The 15,601-nt window shown below is 47.7% G+C and overlaps 2 protein-coding genes across 3 annotated transcripts; one reads left to right on the forward strand and one right to left on the reverse strand.

Annotated features, from left to right (window-relative positions):
• Window positions 1-2,020: 2,020 nt before the first annotated feature.
• TENT5C (terminal nucleotidyltransferase 5C) lies at window positions 2,021-3,193 on the reverse strand. Its single transcript, XM_032207663.1, has one exon. The coding sequence runs from the start codon at window positions 3,191-3,193 to the stop codon at window positions 2,021-2,023; it is 1,173 nt and encodes a 390-aa protein (XP_032063554.1).
• Window positions 3,194-11,850: 8,657 nt separating this feature from the next.
• DUSP12 (dual specificity phosphatase 12) lies at window positions 11,851-15,586 on the forward strand. Of its 2 annotated transcripts, none has more exons than XM_032186438.1 (6): window positions 11,851-12,131; window positions 12,226-12,339; window positions 12,439-12,557; window positions 13,571-13,667; window positions 13,906-14,092; window positions 14,625-15,586. In XM_032186438.1, the coding sequence occupies exons 1-6, from the start codon at window positions 11,857-11,859 to the stop codon at window positions 14,784-14,786; spliced, it is 954 nt and encodes a 317-aa protein (XP_032042329.1). In that variant the 5' UTR covers window positions 11,851-11,856; the 3' UTR covers window positions 14,787-15,586. The 2 variants fall into 2 exon arrangements, with proteins under 2 accessions (XP_032042329.1, XP_032042341.1); XM_032186450.1 differs by having other exon boundaries at window positions 13,924-14,092.
• The last annotated feature ends 15 nt before the right edge of the window (window positions 15,587-15,601 follow it).

Genomic DNA, 15,601 nt, shown 5'->3' on the forward strand with positions numbered 1-15,601 from the left:
TTCAAGAGCCTTCGATAATAAAAAAAAGCCACCAAACTGTCTATTTGCTACTGAAGATGCTTACAAGACTGCTGGAGAAATTAACCTAAAGCATGCCTGGCTGCAGCCAGCTTCCTCAGTTGGATCCCTCCCTGCCTTCCTAAGCTAACTGAAGCAAACAGCAGCTCTGCTGCTGTACTGATGTGGTCTTCATCAATCAGTTATGTTGCAAGTTCTCCCACTTTTCATAACCAGAAGTCTTTGGTCCTACCAAGAAGAGGCAGTTTTTCACTGCCAGGTAAGAGCTGCACTGCTACTCTTTACCTTTAATACCAGCTGTAGGTGTTTTACCTGCTTTCTGCTTTCCCTTCTACACATAAATCATTTGTTTGATCCAGCACTTTGACTTCCAGCTGTCTGCGTGAGCTTCTGAGACCCAAGAAGGGTTAGCAATTAAGTATCCTTAAACACTGCACTGCTACATATTAAGTATCTCAACAATTTGCCTTCCTAGTTCTGCACCCCTTTCTGTTTCTAGTACTTCTCTGGTGAAGCAAAGGAACCTCAAGATCATTTGCTATACATATTTTATTATTGCAGCTCAGTGAAAAAGTCTTCCAGTCAGTTTCTAGTACTGCTGCATACAGCACCGTGGAACTCCGAACCATCCTTATAAAGCACAGGGGCATCAAAGCAGCAAGTTCAGCACATACCCGTTAAGAAGGTCAGCCTCCAAGGGAGCACACGCTCTCTCAGAGGCTGTTCTGAAAGCAGGGGTAGACTTCCACTACACACAGCCTCTGTGGAAAGCTCTGCTTAGGGTTTATATACATGAAGTGAAGGTTAAGACTGCTAAAGACAAAGATCTCGGCTTTAACCTCCCCAAATCCTATCTCATACAGTGACCAAGTGATAGTGACAAACTTAAAAAAAAAAAAAGTGATAAAGATTAACCCTTAAGAGGAGACAGAAAGGCAAGCCTTCAGGACCTCCTGAATTTGTACAAGAAAAAAAACCCTTAGGAGGCACTTAAGGAATTTATGCTGTGGCAGACGTGCACATCAGACTACAAGTTAGTGGTTTGGTTTTTCTTTTTTTGCCTGCTGTGGACCCATGAGGAAGAAAGTTAAGTCACACTTCAGTGTAAGAGCTGCGCTACTTTCCAACTGTGCCAATAACTCTTTTGAAAGAGACTTTATCTTAAGCCTATACTTAATAGTATTTTCCCCATCTTAACCATTCAAACAGCAGTTCCAATTTAAAGGTTTTAGTGCCTTATTCCAAGGACTTAGTCATTTTTTTAGATCAGGTTTTGGTGCATGTTTAGACAAGCCACCTTCCATCCCTTTTTGTACTCAAGAAGGGTTTAGCCAGCTCATGCTTTAGGGACAGATTTACTAATTCATCTTCAACTTCCAAGACGTTATCTTGAACTTGAGGCAGGCCCACATACACCCATGTACAACAGAAAACACCCTTCAGGCCCTCTACGAGAGGGACAATATCCATCCTGTCATCAGTTCTACACAGCCAGAAAGTAGAAGCAGCCCAAGCATGACACAAGCCCACTCTTGCACAATTAGTTCAATAGAAAGCTGACTAAAAATTGAACTGAGGAAGTATAAAGTAATGAGATTAGGCAATAGAAAGCAGAGTTCGGGATCAACTTCTGCTCTGCACAAGACGTTTTCCAGTCTTTGCTCTATTAACTAACCCAGTTCACTGAATACTCCACACTTAGGTGACATTAACAGCCATTTCCAAGACTGGTGCCTAGTTTTGTAACTATTCCTCTAACACTTGGCTGCTGGTTCTCTTCTCCCAGTGAGGAGGTAATAAGGCTCCTTGGCATTTGTAGAGATATACTGAAAAAGGTTCTTCACACATCACCTGGCTGTGTATTCCTACCACACACCAGGAAATGGATAGTCCGACAGTCCTATTTATTAGAAAGCCTCCAACTGGCAGTCATTACTTGTGTATTTACACTCGGCAACTCGGCTTTTAGTAGCCTCCACTCAAGAACGCTGGAGAGAAACGATCAGTTGCAAGGCAACCAAGTCGGGTAGGACTGGCTATATGGCACGGGAGCATTGGCAAGGTAGTAGTTGCTGAAGTTCACATCACTAACGTAAGGTGCTGGCTGGTAGTAACAGGTAACAGTAGTGGCATTAGGGATGATGTTCTGCTCCGCCAGTACTCTGAGAGCCAGCAGAGAAATCAAGTTGAGAGTCTGCCTTCGCTCGTGCCCCATGAGACACACCGTGCTCTCGTTCACCACCCTGCGCAGGATCATGAGGTAGTCATATTTGCTCCTCTCTTCTTTGGAGAAGTGGTTCTGGAGGTAGGTCTCGAGCTTGCGCTGCTGATCCAGGATGTCTGGGAAGTCTATGAAGAACCGGGAGCACATGTAGCGCTCCAGTGTTTTGATCTCATCTTTATCCATGGGCCTGAAGTCCCGCACTAAGAGGTTACTGTACTTCAGAAGCCCACCACCTCGGATCTCTTCAGGATTTTTGGTAGCTATCAGCTTGTTCTGGAGGTGATCGAAAGCTGCTTCGAAGTCTCCATACATACTCTCCCCAATCACAGTTGGATGGAAGTGCTCTGACATGGGGTTTTCCGAGTAGTCATAGTAGAAAAGCAGGGAATCCAGTATGATTTGGAAGGAGTCCACACTGAACTCGAACTGCCGTCTTATACAGTCTACAAACTTCAGCTCCACGTTCCTACCATGTTTGTTGGAGAGTGATATCAAGCTCCAACGGTCTGATTCTGTGGACACTTTAACCAGCTTCTGGATGTAGGCTTCCTTCAGTGTTACTGGACTGATTTTTAGCTTGCTTACTCCTTCTGGCAAGAAATTCAGGAGGGAGCGCAACACCACATCTCGAACTAGCTGAAACTCTGCCTCACTCGGAAGAGACACTTGAAAAATGAGATCCAGGTCTTTGCACCCCAGACCATTATCCTTGACCAGGACGTGGCCAGCTGCAGAGCCGTTCAGACGGACATCATGTACCGCAATGCCTGCTTCATTCAGCCTGCTCCGAACGGTCTGAACAATGTCCTTCAGAGTTATCTTCAGCGTCGGGAAGTTACCTCGTCCATGGATCGGGACCACCTCTGTAAGAACCTCATGCAGGCGGCTGACCTGCTCCCAGTTCAGTACGCTGCATGACATGCAGTCTGTATTACTTCCTTTGCTTGCCATGTTCAGGTTTTTCTTCTCCAAAGAAACTGTAAGGAGGTGGAGGAAGAAAAAAAATGTAAGTTAAACTTTCGGTTTGCACTTCCTAAACATACATCTTATGCTCTGCTTGCTGTCTACATGTAGAACCTAAAGAGAAATAATTCTACAGACTAATGATTATCAGCAAGCCTTTCACCCGAAATGATTCTCAGCTTCCCTGCTTGTTCAGGCACAAAATGTAGTTGTCTGTGTCCTTCTTGGTGATGCAGAGTTAAGTACCGCACCACAGCAGTTCATTTCAAAGGGCAATTATCAATGAATAATACAAATAAGCTTTGCCCAGGTTTCTAAGATCCGCAGTACCAGCTGAAGCCAGAGAGAACCATAAGCACAGAAGGCTTCCAAAAGCTAACCTTGAACTTGTTTCATTATAGGTAAAGCTCAAACCTCTCTCCAGCTAACACAACAGTGGAAAACACTCAGGTGTTTTAGTTCCAGGGCTTAGAGATCCAATCCACTGAAAGCACTCCAGTTATGCCAGAGGCACAAGATTGCTTTTTCATAGAAGTTCTTTTTTTGTTTTTTGTTTTTTGTTTTTTTTTTTTTTTTAAAAAAAAAATAGTATTTCCAGTAGTTTCCATTATCTTCCTCTTACAGGCTAAGGGAGAAGTCCACCTTGCTCCTGCAAAAACTATAGAACTTCAGCATCTTGGAGAGCATTTCAGCTACAAAGCCAGATAACAGAACTTTTAAATTTGCATTCCAGTCTGCAAGCAGTTCTTTTTCAGATACACTACATAATCAAATTACCTTTTGGGCAGTATTCCTACTTTCCCTGACCTTTTTAGTCGTTTGTGGAGGGAAAACAAGCTTGTAAGAGCTAGCATATATTCAGGTGGGATTAAGGCGCACATGTCAGCGTTACACTAAGGACTTGAGAACCTCAATGACCAGATTTTGTCACAGCCTAGTCCAAGCATTAGCACTTTAAGGAGTGCTGTCACAGCTCTCATAACAGTTGAGCAGATATTCTCTGGTACTTCAGCAGCTTGTTTTGAGATATATCAATACTTACATATACTCTACAGTCACTCAACTCCAACAGGAGTTAATATGCTTTTCTGTTTTAAGTGTTACAGCTTTTTATGGTGGCCAGGTGCTCCCTGACAGCTACAGACTGAGGTCTCACCTTCATCTGCCCCAAGTACTCGTGAAGGCTGCGCTGGCAGCTGCCAAGGTCAGACCACTCAGACTTAGCTCAGTTAACTCCTGCCTACCGGGAGCTGCTTAAAAAGCAACCACACTGTTTGGCAACACGAACCAGCGCTGCGTGGGGAACGCTTCAAGCAAGATTCAAGCAGCAGCTCTTGTTATCTCTTGCTTGTCAGCCTCCAGCTTTTGGCTTTCAAGAAGCTCTTTGACTGTGTTCACGGAGGTGACAGAGCGAGACGGCAACGCAGAAGTGCTCCGGGGGAAGCAGCTTCTGTCCTTGGGCATAAGCAGCTGCGTATCATATCAGCTTCAGTAGCCATGAAACAAGCTTGCGATTCATAAAATAATTAATCCAGGACAAAGCAAGGGTTTCTTCAAACACAGACCTTAAAGCTCCAGCACAGTATAGCCCCAGAGGCACCGAGGCTGACAGGAGCTGCCCTCAGGCATATTAAAATACACTTTCACCTTAAAGCACTATCTTCTCCACAGCACGGGAGCCTCTCCTGACTCCTGGCTCACTCTGCAAGCCCACAGGCTCCTCCTTTCCAGCTGTGGGCTCCTCAGCAGCTGGGGCGAGGCACACAGCACCCCACGGGAGCACTTCTCCAGCGGAGCTTTCCACCCCACCACCCGCGCCTGGTTGGGCTCCAGCGTTTTTATCGTGCAGGGGCACAGCGTGCATCGCTGCCCTTATTACCACAGAAATAATCACCACACGCCTAGCCCCAGAGGCTCGCACAGCGAGGAGCTCCGCGCTCCTCCTCGCCTCGCCTCACCCCGTCCCGTCCCCGCTCACCTCAGCCCGGCCCCGCCGCGCCGCCCGGCCCCGCTCCCGCGCACGCCTCCCTGCCCCCTCCGCCCGCCCTTTATAGCCGCGCCGCCGCCCCGCCTCCGCTCCTCCTCCGCCCTCAGGGGCGGCTTCTCCTCACACACGGACACACGGACACACGGACACACGGACACGGTGCCGGGACCGAGCCCGAGGAGAAGGGGACCGGCTGCCTCAGTCACGGGGAGCCCAACGCCACAGGGGTTGTCCTGAAGAGACACCCCCCCCCCCCCTCGGGGCAAGAGCCTCAGGGAAGAAAAATTGCACTTGCTGCTGGAAACCCTCAGTATTTGGGGCAAAAGAGGAGAAAAGGGAGCAGGGGTGGTTTCTGTGCGCCTCGCCGTGCCACAGCTGTGTTTGCAAAGCACTGGGAAAAGCACATCTGGAGCGCTGTTCTGTCACACACGCCAAGGGGAGATGGGTTCAAAGCTGATCCTGTGAGAGGAGGCTGAAATGCTGCTCTTCGCTCAGCCACCAGAAACAGGCCCTCGGCCACCAAAACAAAAGCCGGGCAGGGATATGGGTGGGTTTCTTTTCTTTCTGTATCTTCCTCTATGAGCACACTTGGCGTAGGTCAGCATCTTTTTGTCTGCTGACAGCACCATCCCTTCAGGCTAGTGCAGTAGAGAAGGAGGGGAGTAAAACTAACTTGTTTTAGATACCTGCTAGATAACAAAATCCATAATAGGGTTGCCTGTGACAGAGTTACAGGGTTGAACTTCTGAATGCAGGACATCTTTTTTTTTTTTTTTTTTTTCCTGTGCTTCTGAAACAAGAAAGAGAAATAGGGAACTCAAAAAGGAGTAATAGCAGACATGACGGAGGCATAACCGCCGGTAGGGAAGTGTCTCACTCAGAGGTTAAAATACTGAATGGTGTCCCCTGTTAAAAAGGTGTTTTCAGCAGTACTTCTGCCTCACATACCATTGTCTATTTTGGATGGTATGTTTTCTGTTCCCTCTTGGAGAAACAGCAATTACACGTTGAAAAAATATTTTGTAGTATTTATTTGACATCAATAAAGGCAAAGAAACTTGCAACACAATGATATTACAGATGTTAAAATACTGATAGAAGGATCGTACTTTATTTGTTTAGAAGTTCTTGTTTCACAAAAATGTGAAAACAAAGGGGTGTCTCAACCATGTCTTAGACATTGAGTATGCTTCAGTGGAAGTGCGGAGCTCTTTGTCATGAATTTAAAGCTCCCAAAAATATGTCAGTCACTATCCATCGATCCTACAGGAAGGCCAGAGGGACTGGATTTTGAAACCTGCTGGGCCAGACTTGTGTAGGTTGCAGGAGGAGTGAGGAATGCATCTTTGAGCAATGGACGCCTAGGGGAGCGAGCCCATTTCCCCCTGGCAGGAGCCAGCCTCCTGTTATCCATCTGCATCTGTGCGGTGGATTCCTGTGCCGTGAGGATGGAAAACACGGGAAGGCACAGCCCACTGGAGAGACAAGAGATTAAAAATGCACGAGTGCTGTGGCTGCTGAGGGGGTTCTGACCCCGTCCCAGAGCACATAGTGCCTGACATTTAGGCAGGACTGACTGTCCCGCTGTCAGCTCGAACACCAAGCATAGGGAGAAGTGGCAGGAGACAATCCCAGTCTCAGCAAACCCTCCTTTCTTTGAGAACAACTGGGGGACAGATTCCTGCTGAGAGGCACCATCTCCCTCTGCTCCTGGACGATCACCCTCTTGCCCTTCTCCCACAGCCGCTCCGTCCCTCATCTCTGCCTGCAACCCCACAGCTATGCTCGCTCCTCTCCTGCCTGTAGCTTCCCTGTGTTGGGTTCCCCTTTGGGACACACTCTGTGGGAACCATTTCAAAGAGTTTACAGAGAGGATGGGGAAGGAAGAAAGACCAAATGGGTGCTGGGACATTACCGTAACAGAGGGAAAAAAAAAAAAAAAAAAAGAGTCTGGAAACCGCCAAAACAGAGCTAAGTATGAAGTTTTATAAACACAGAGCAACGTGTTCATTTTAATCCAGTAAATAGGGCAGCAAATTTGGCAGATGAAATGCACTTAAAAACTTGTAAGTCAGCTCAGTGACCTGGCACTGTCAGATTAGTTTCCTTTCGTGATGCATTGCCGAACGTAATGTGTCACTATAAATCTTGCTAGCTGCAACTGTTAAAGCCATAAAGTGAAGTAGGGTTATTAATACACACTAGTAAAAGCTGTCAGGCTCTATTCTGTAATTGAGCATCAAATCTGCAGTTGGAAAACGTTCCCTTTTGTTTGACATGTGGGATAACTGCATGTCTGCTGATACAGAGAGCATGGAGACAGGTAAGAACATCCCCGTCATGTGGGGTTATTGTGAAATCCTCTTTCAGAGTATCAGGACTGAGCTCCTCTCTCTGTTAGTAGCTGCCTCTACAAGTCTTTGAGGTTTCCTGTGGGGAGACGCAGCAATTTTCCCTCTCGATAAATCAAAATAGACATGTAAAGTCTTGTATAGACCCACAGAGTCTAATGCTGGGAAGAGTAGTCTTTCACAAACCTGAGGTTAAATTTGCCACTAAAAGCACAGCAACAGCTGAAAGGTTGTCCGAGGGATGAGATGCTGCTGTGTAGGGCTCTCCAGCTCCCACCAAGTTCCCGAGCTCAGCAAAAGCTGAGAGGTTTTTCTCCAAGAGGCAAGAAATGCCACCGGGGTGGTTCACCAGCAGGACCCATGCAAAGCATGACCTTCAAATGCTTGCTACATGGAGACCTGAGGAGGATGCAGAAACTGAGTCATTGTCTCTCACAAATGTCTTAAGACGTGTTTCCACCTGTTGGCCCTTTCACACAGCATTTTTGCTTCTGCAGTAGACCCAGTTTTGCTGATCTGGAGTGGGAAGCCCAGGGAAGCCCAGCACTTTCTTTTCCATTACGAATGAGCAGCGTTGAGATTTCTCCCACGTCATCCCTCCCTCGTGATGCATGCTGAGATGGAATGCACTTACTGGAGCGAGTGGGCAGTGGTCCGTCATCTGAGTTGTTTTTCCTTGCACCTGAGCTTGCCCCAGCTACTTAATTAGTCACACGGTTTCCCAGAACCCCGGGGGAGAACGAACCGTTAACAAATTTCGGTGGCGTAGGAGAAGACAAAAGCTGAAGAGGGGGAGGAGGAGGGGGAGTTTGCAAATCAAACTGAAAAAAATATTTACTCTATTTTGGGAGTTGTGAGCAAACCCAGGATACATCACCATATGCTCAAGCTGCAGGTGGCAGACACAGCAAAGGGGGGTTCACAGAAACAGTGAAGCTGTTTAGGGAGTGCAGCCTCAGTCGTGTGAAGCTCTTGCACACGAATCTTGTACTTTCCCTCACCACAGATTTTCACTTTGAAATTACAGCTTTTTCCCATTCCCTCATCATCCGTAGCTCAGGGAGCTGATGTACAGGAGTGTAGCGATCACACCACACCTGCAGCAACCCCACAGGCATCGGACAGCAGTCTTCTCCATGCAAGCTCAGTCTGTTGCTTCTGTCACTGTAAAAAAAGAAAAAAAAGGCTACTGGTCACCCCTACAAATTCACAGATTTGAAGGCTAACAGACATGATTAACTATCACTTAGTACTAAAAAAATACTGTCATAAAACTCACAGCCCCTTCAATAACATATACTTTCCTGCAGACTTCATTCAAATCCCTCCAGAGTTGGATAATCCAGTGCTTTGCCATAGTAGTTTGTTGCAGCTGTTAGTTACTTTCACAAATAAAGGTCCACAGAGTTTGATCTGGTTTTAATTTTCACCTACCTTTATTTTCAGTATGCTTTTCTTTTTCCCTGCTAGATGATGGGGGCTTTTATTGAAAAGTTGCCTGAATTCTTTATGATTTTTTTTTCTTCAACAAGTCCTTTTCTTCTAGCTGGTGGCAATGGTAACTGGAAAAGGAGGTTTTGCATACATAAAGTAGGTATGTAGTTTAAAATAATCTAAATCAGAGCTATCAGAGACTCCCCTAACCCATGCTCAGAGGTCAGGTTTATGCCACTGGGCAGTGAGGCAGCTCAGGGAACTGACCCAGCTGAAAACTGATCCAGCCGAAGAGGTCAAATTCAGCTGGGCTAGCCTGCTAACAGGGCCACCACGCAATCGCATGGGCACCAGCACAAGCACGGGAGGTGAGGCAGGTTGACAGCAAACTTTACATGGACTGAGAAGCCCTCTTGGCCTGCTTTGTGGGCCACCAGCACTGTGCATGGAAACTCTATAACCCTGTAAGCTGCTGCGTCCCAGCACAAGGCTGACAACCAGTGCATGCTCTCCACCAGTATGGGTCAGGGAGTCCTTGAAGAGCACGTGGGTGGGTAGCATCTCTGTCAGGATTTCTGCTGTGGCCTGTCCTGCAGTGTGACAGCTGCTCCTCCAAGCCCCAGCTCCATCCACCTCTCTTGGTGGATGGGGATAATAATCTCCCTTCCCACCAGGTTTAATCTCACCTTATCAGGTCTGAGGTGACTGCCAGCCTCACCCCCCTACATGGCCAGCTGGCATCCTACAATGCTCTGAGGGGTCCCTGCAGACTGTTTTTGCAGCAGTTCAGCCTACAGCTGTCTCATCCAGGGCTGTGCAAGAACAATCCTCCCAGAGAGAGATAATCGGGGCTTTCAGGCTCTCTTATCTCATACAGGGGAGGTAGGGTAAGGTTACACATCTCAGTCTGGGAAAACAGCATTACCATACCTCTTTCTAATGAAACCCAACATTTTCCTTCTGTTTAGAAACTTGTCAAGCAGCCTATGGGCCTTTCTGCCTATGCTGGGAAAAACTTGCAGCTACATGCTAGAGATCACTTTAGACAAATAAAGTTTGAGGAAGTAAAGTATCAGGATCTTTTGAGATAAGGAAAGGTTAAGGCTGTGGATGTGCTGCATGGTGATGTTTTCCATGGGTGTCCTGCTAAGACAGCACATCTTCCTCTGTGGGAGTAAGAGTGCTCTATCTCCTTTCATCGTATGACAGGTCTGAATCCTATGCAGGGCAGAAAAAAAAAGTAGCTGCACCAAGATTTCTGCATTGCTCCATGATCTTCCATAGCTTAACTTGTAATAAATCTTGGATTCAAGGAAGAAGGGTTGCCTCTGTCTACACGGTATCAGATTTCAGCACCAAATGCAAGTCATGGCCTGGTTAAGAGATCAGAACAGAAATAAGGAGTTAGTTAGAAGTCTCTTGCAGTTTAAAGTCCACTTGCTGCATGAGAACCAGCACAAAACAGATGAGTGTGACAGGTTTCAAGCTGGGACAGGCATTTGATTTTTAGTAGCAAGAAGCTACTCAGAGGTTTTACGCAAGGCTTGTGAGGAATTACTTGGTCTGGACTCAGTTTTAGGTTACAGTGAGAAGCACAGTCAGTCCGTAAGGTGTGTAACAAAAATGTTTAGAGGAATGCAAAATCTGTGACAAGTAAAAGGTGCTTATAGTTTGAGTCCCAAATGAGAAGCCTCAGTCTAGAAAGAGTTAAAGCTAACTGCTGGTAGTTTTATTCTGTAAATCAATTTTACTCATGCTTATGTGGATGTGATTGTGTAACAGATTTTACAAGTGAGCTGATTTTGTTTCCCACCAGATTTTCTGTGTGGCTGATTTTCTGTAGAAAAACTCAGCTCAGATAAAGAAACCTGCTTATCGTGAATATCCTACAAAGGTAACAGACAGGGAATGAAGGGCCCTCACAGCCCTAGGGGTTGTTTTAATCTCCAAGCCAGCAATTCACAAACACAAACCTGCATACCAGAGTTGGTTCCAGAGGCTTCCCAAATAAATACTCCTCCAGGCCTCCTTTCCTCACTGAATGTAGTGTTTACATCGCAGGACTACATTGAGGTAGAAGTTTAACAGAAATCTTTGAAAAAATGTAGGTGCTAGGTTGTCCTGCAGTGACTGATCTCACCTTTAATCTGTTTGTCCACTCAGGCCCTATTGTTTCAGCAACGCATCTGGAGTTTTATTAACAATGCTTGCTTTCTGAGTATTTGTAAGACCACAATATTCAATGCTTTCATGGTTTTCTCTGTGACTAGAGTTTTTTCTGTGACTGGAATTAAGTACATTAAAGGAGGCTGTAGCGAGGTGGGGGTTGGTCTGTTCTCCCATGTGCCTGGTGACAGGATGAGGGGGAACAGGCTAAAGTTGCTCCAGGGGAGTTTTAGGTTGTATATTAGGAAGAACTTTACCGAGAGGGTTGTGAGGCATTGAACGGGCTGCCCAGGGAAGCAGTGGAGTCACCATCCCTGGAGGTCTTTAAAAGACGTTTAGATGTAGAGCTTAGGGATATGGTTTAGTGGAGGACTTGTTAGTGTTAGGTCAGAGGTTGGACTCGATGATCTTGAGGTAGCTTCCAACCTAGACAATTCTGTGATTCCGTGATATTCCAGAGCTGGCATGTTCACAGCCTCATCGTAGCACCTGAAAGGCTGGCAGCACCGAACACGTATCAGCTACTACTTCTCGCCTTATAACATCTTATAAATGCAGGTTGGGGAAAAGAAGGGTGGGGGGTGCACCGCTGCCAGCCGCCCCTCACAGCTCCCCACAGACCCCGCCACCGCCTCCATCCCGCCCCCCTCCGCCATTTTGTGGGCGGCCGCCGGCGGCCGCCACCATCTTGTGGGCGGTACCGGGCGGCCGCCATGGCGGAGCCCGGTGCGGGCGGCATGGTGCCGGTATCGGCGGGGCTGTACGTGGGCGGCGCGGCGTCCTGCTCGTCCCCGGCGTCGCTGGCGGCCGCGGGGGTGGTGGCGGTGCTGACGGTGGACGCCGAGGAGCCGCCGGCGCTGCCGGGGGTGCGGAGCCTGCACGTTCGTGTGCTGGACGAGCCCGGCGCCGACCTGCTGAGCCGCCTGGACGAGTGCGCCGCCTTCATCGGCGCGGCGCGGGCGGGCGGCGGGGCCGCCCTCGTCCGCTGGTGAGGGTCGGGACCGGCACCGGGACCCGGACCGGGGCTCGGCTGGCAGCCCCCCGGGGCTGGCCTCGCCTCATCCTGCGCCTTTCCCTTGCAGCCATGCCGGGGTGAGCCGCAGCGTGGCCGTGGTGACCGCCTACCTGATGAAGACGCAGGGGCTGGGCTGGGAGGAGGCGTACGCCGCTGTCAGGGCGGCCAAGCCCGATGCCGAGTGAGTGCCTGGGCTGAAGGAGGGGGTGAGGAGGCGCTGCCCCTCTCCCCTTGCCCGGCCTCAGCCCCTGCCCTTCTCTCTCCGTCTCTCTCAGCGCAGGGTGAACCCGGGCTTCCAGGGGCAGCTGAAGCTGTACGAGGCCATGGGCTGCGCGGTGGACAGCGGCAGCGCCCTGTACAAGCGGTACCGCCTGCAGATGCTCAGGGAGAGGTACCCCGGTGAGTGGGGGGCTGGGGGAGCGCTGCCCATGACAGGCACTCGAGCTTGAGGTGAAATTTGCCTCTCTGGTCTGCCAAAGGCCTGGGTGGGTGATCACAGCGTAAGGGCAGTCATACGGTTTTTCTGCTCTGTGGTTTTTTGCCCCATGGGCAGCACCAGGCATCCAGGCGGATCTTTCTGCTGTGTGCTTGCTTTAAGTTATCATTGTTCGCAGTTCTAAGCCACGTGCCCCCATCTGTGGTCTCTGACCTGTGCTGCTGTGGTTTGTGACTGTCTTTCACTAGCTGTGCATCAAGATCTCTGTGTCTTGTGTGCTGTAGCGTATGACTATGGTGGCGGGCCATGGTTCACAGATCATTTAAAAAAAAACACAACAACAACACACTAATTGCAGAGCCTATTTGATGTCATTCTGCATGGACAGCAAAGCAGTGGATGTCCTTCCATAGCTAGACATCTCAGGTGGGATGAGCATGATGCATCCATCTATCCTTAAAGGCACACAGAAGCACATCAGTGAGATGCCACTTTACAGACTGAGCTCAGTTGTTGTTGACTGTGAGTACTGCCCTCAGAGTAGTCGAGCCTTGAGTCAACCAGACAAACAAACGTTCACATCATATTCTCTACACAGTTCTAGCTCATCAGTGGGAGAAAAAAGGGTATTTGAGACGTTTCTGAGAAACAAATCTGTGATGAACTGTTCTCTAACAATTCCTCCTATGCTCTTATTTCCTGTTTAAGTGAGAATACAGAGCAAAAGGCAACTAATTTGCCTTTATTAAGGCCAAATTCTAGATTCCATTTCACTGGGCTGAATCCTAATCTTACTTGTGGTGGGATGAAGCTGTTTTAGTTTGACCTTACCTAATGGAATGGGTGAGTGAATGAATTAATGTGGAGAAAGTAGCTTTTACATACAGTGACTAGGGCAGAGGCATGGTGCTCTCCCGCTGTAATGTATCATGGCTTTATTGATCTGATTTGCAACTTAATCTTGTCTGCTCCGCAGAACTTCAAGACTTACCTCGAGAAGTCTTCGCTGTTGATCCGACCAATATGTGTCAAACGCCGAGCACAGAGGTTCTCTACAGATGCAGGAAGTGCAGGTATTGAACCATTCATATTTCCCACAACATAGCATTTTGAAGTGATCTCAAGAGGAAAACAGCCTGTGTAAATCAGTGGGTATGTCATTATTGTTAGAATAGGGATAAGATCTTCTGTAAATGTCCACATAGCGTGTGCCACACACACTATATATATTGTGTCTCTAAGTTTCCACAGTAAAACCAAGCATTTTACTTTTTTTTTCTGCTTTTTCCTCCCTTCTGTCATGGAGGACAGGCGCTCTCTATTTCGTAGCTCCAGCATTTTGTCCCATGTGGAAGGAGACGGACCAACAGCCTTTATTCACAAGAGAATAACGGAGTCAACGCAGCTTTCTGGCGGTGGCCCTGATAAGTGCACCTCTTACTTCATTGAGCCCGTGCAGTGGATGGAGCCAGCGTTACTGGGAGTCATGGAAGGACAGGTGAATGTGTTTTATTTTTTATTTATTATTATTTTTTGCCAAGATAAACTGTTGCTATTCCCTCATGTGAAGGCTCCCACACCCTGTCCTAGGTCTCCCAGCCTCTCCTGCATCAATTTTGCAGATTACTGATGGATTCTCAGATGTGAAATATCCTTTTATAAGGAAATGAGCTTGAGATCTTGTTGGCCTGAGAACACTGGCAAGGGTGTTGGACGAGGGTTTGTGAGACTTAAAAACCTGCTGTGGTCTCAGGCTGGCTGAGGCCTAACTCCTGGAACCACACCAGGTCTGATGAGCTGCATTTCCACGCCATCCCTTCTGCCAGCACAGCTGTCTCCTACACCCTAGGGCATGGCAAGCACCAGCCCATTCAGCTCTCTTTTTGGCCTGTTTTTCTGTATCATTTCAGCTACGGGGACAGGAGCTGGCTTAGCGCAGGTTGCCATAATTTAATTTACCGCAGAATTACATTTCACGTGGAATTACATCTGAACGCAGCTTGTAACGGGGTCATTTGTTGTTCTTGCAGCTTCTGTGTCCCAAATGCACGTCGAAGCTGGGCTCCTTCAGCTGGCGGGGTGAGCAGTGCTCTTGCGGCCGCTGGGTGACTCCTGCCTTCCAGATTCACAAGAGTCGAGTGGATGAAGTGAGAACACTGCCGGCTGGTAACCTCCTCACTGCCAAAACCTGAACTCATCGCGGCTCCTGGTGGACTTCTAAAGGACCCCAGAAATGCTGGGTAGCCCACGATTGCCAGAGCTGAGGTTATGACTCGCACCCCCTTTGTAATACGATGGAATTACTTGAACACCTCCTCCGTTCTCACTTTCAGCATCTCTAATACATGATGTGTATGCATGTGTATATATATAAATATATATATAAAGGCAAAGCATGGCCCTTAAAGAGCTGTTACAGTGTCAAAGATGTACAGAAATGCCTGAACGTGAGTGAGAATATACTATTTACAGAAGGTTCAAACCCTTATATAGAAAGAACGTTACCATATTATTTTAAGGGTGTGGACAGTTGTACTACTAATCTGATACAGGAGTTCAGAACAATTTACCAGAAACAGGCACCTTAGATTTTAAGAGGAATATTCCACAACATGACATACAAGGCAGGGAGATACTTCAAGGCTTAGTGAAGTGCCTTAACCTTGGCACCATTACCGGGTGCTGCATTAGCACGTGTCACAGCAAGATCAGTGATGCTTCTGTTACAATAAAGCCCCTACACTGCAATATGACATTTTCCTGATAATGTCTGAGGAGATTATGTAAACTACTGGAGCGGGGGATCTGAGGTAAAGTGTCCCTGCTAAGTTGTTTGTTCCAAGGTTAAAGAGACCCCAAAATGATAAAAGTAAGATTTTAAGGAAGGTGCAAGCTTTGCTTAGGGTATACTGTGAACACCACCGTGGCACAGCTTTGGTTGGACAGCAGAAAATAGGACAGCTAAAACTACATTAAATCCATTTTATTCTCATTGACTTCAACAATT

This window comes from Aythya fuligula, chromosome 1 (genome assembly GCF_009819795.1).
Source record: "Aythya fuligula isolate bAytFul2 chromosome 1, bAytFul2.pri, whole genome shotgun sequence".
NCBI classification, from domain to species: domain Eukaryota; kingdom Metazoa; phylum Chordata; class Aves; order Anseriformes; family Anatidae; genus Aythya; species Aythya fuligula.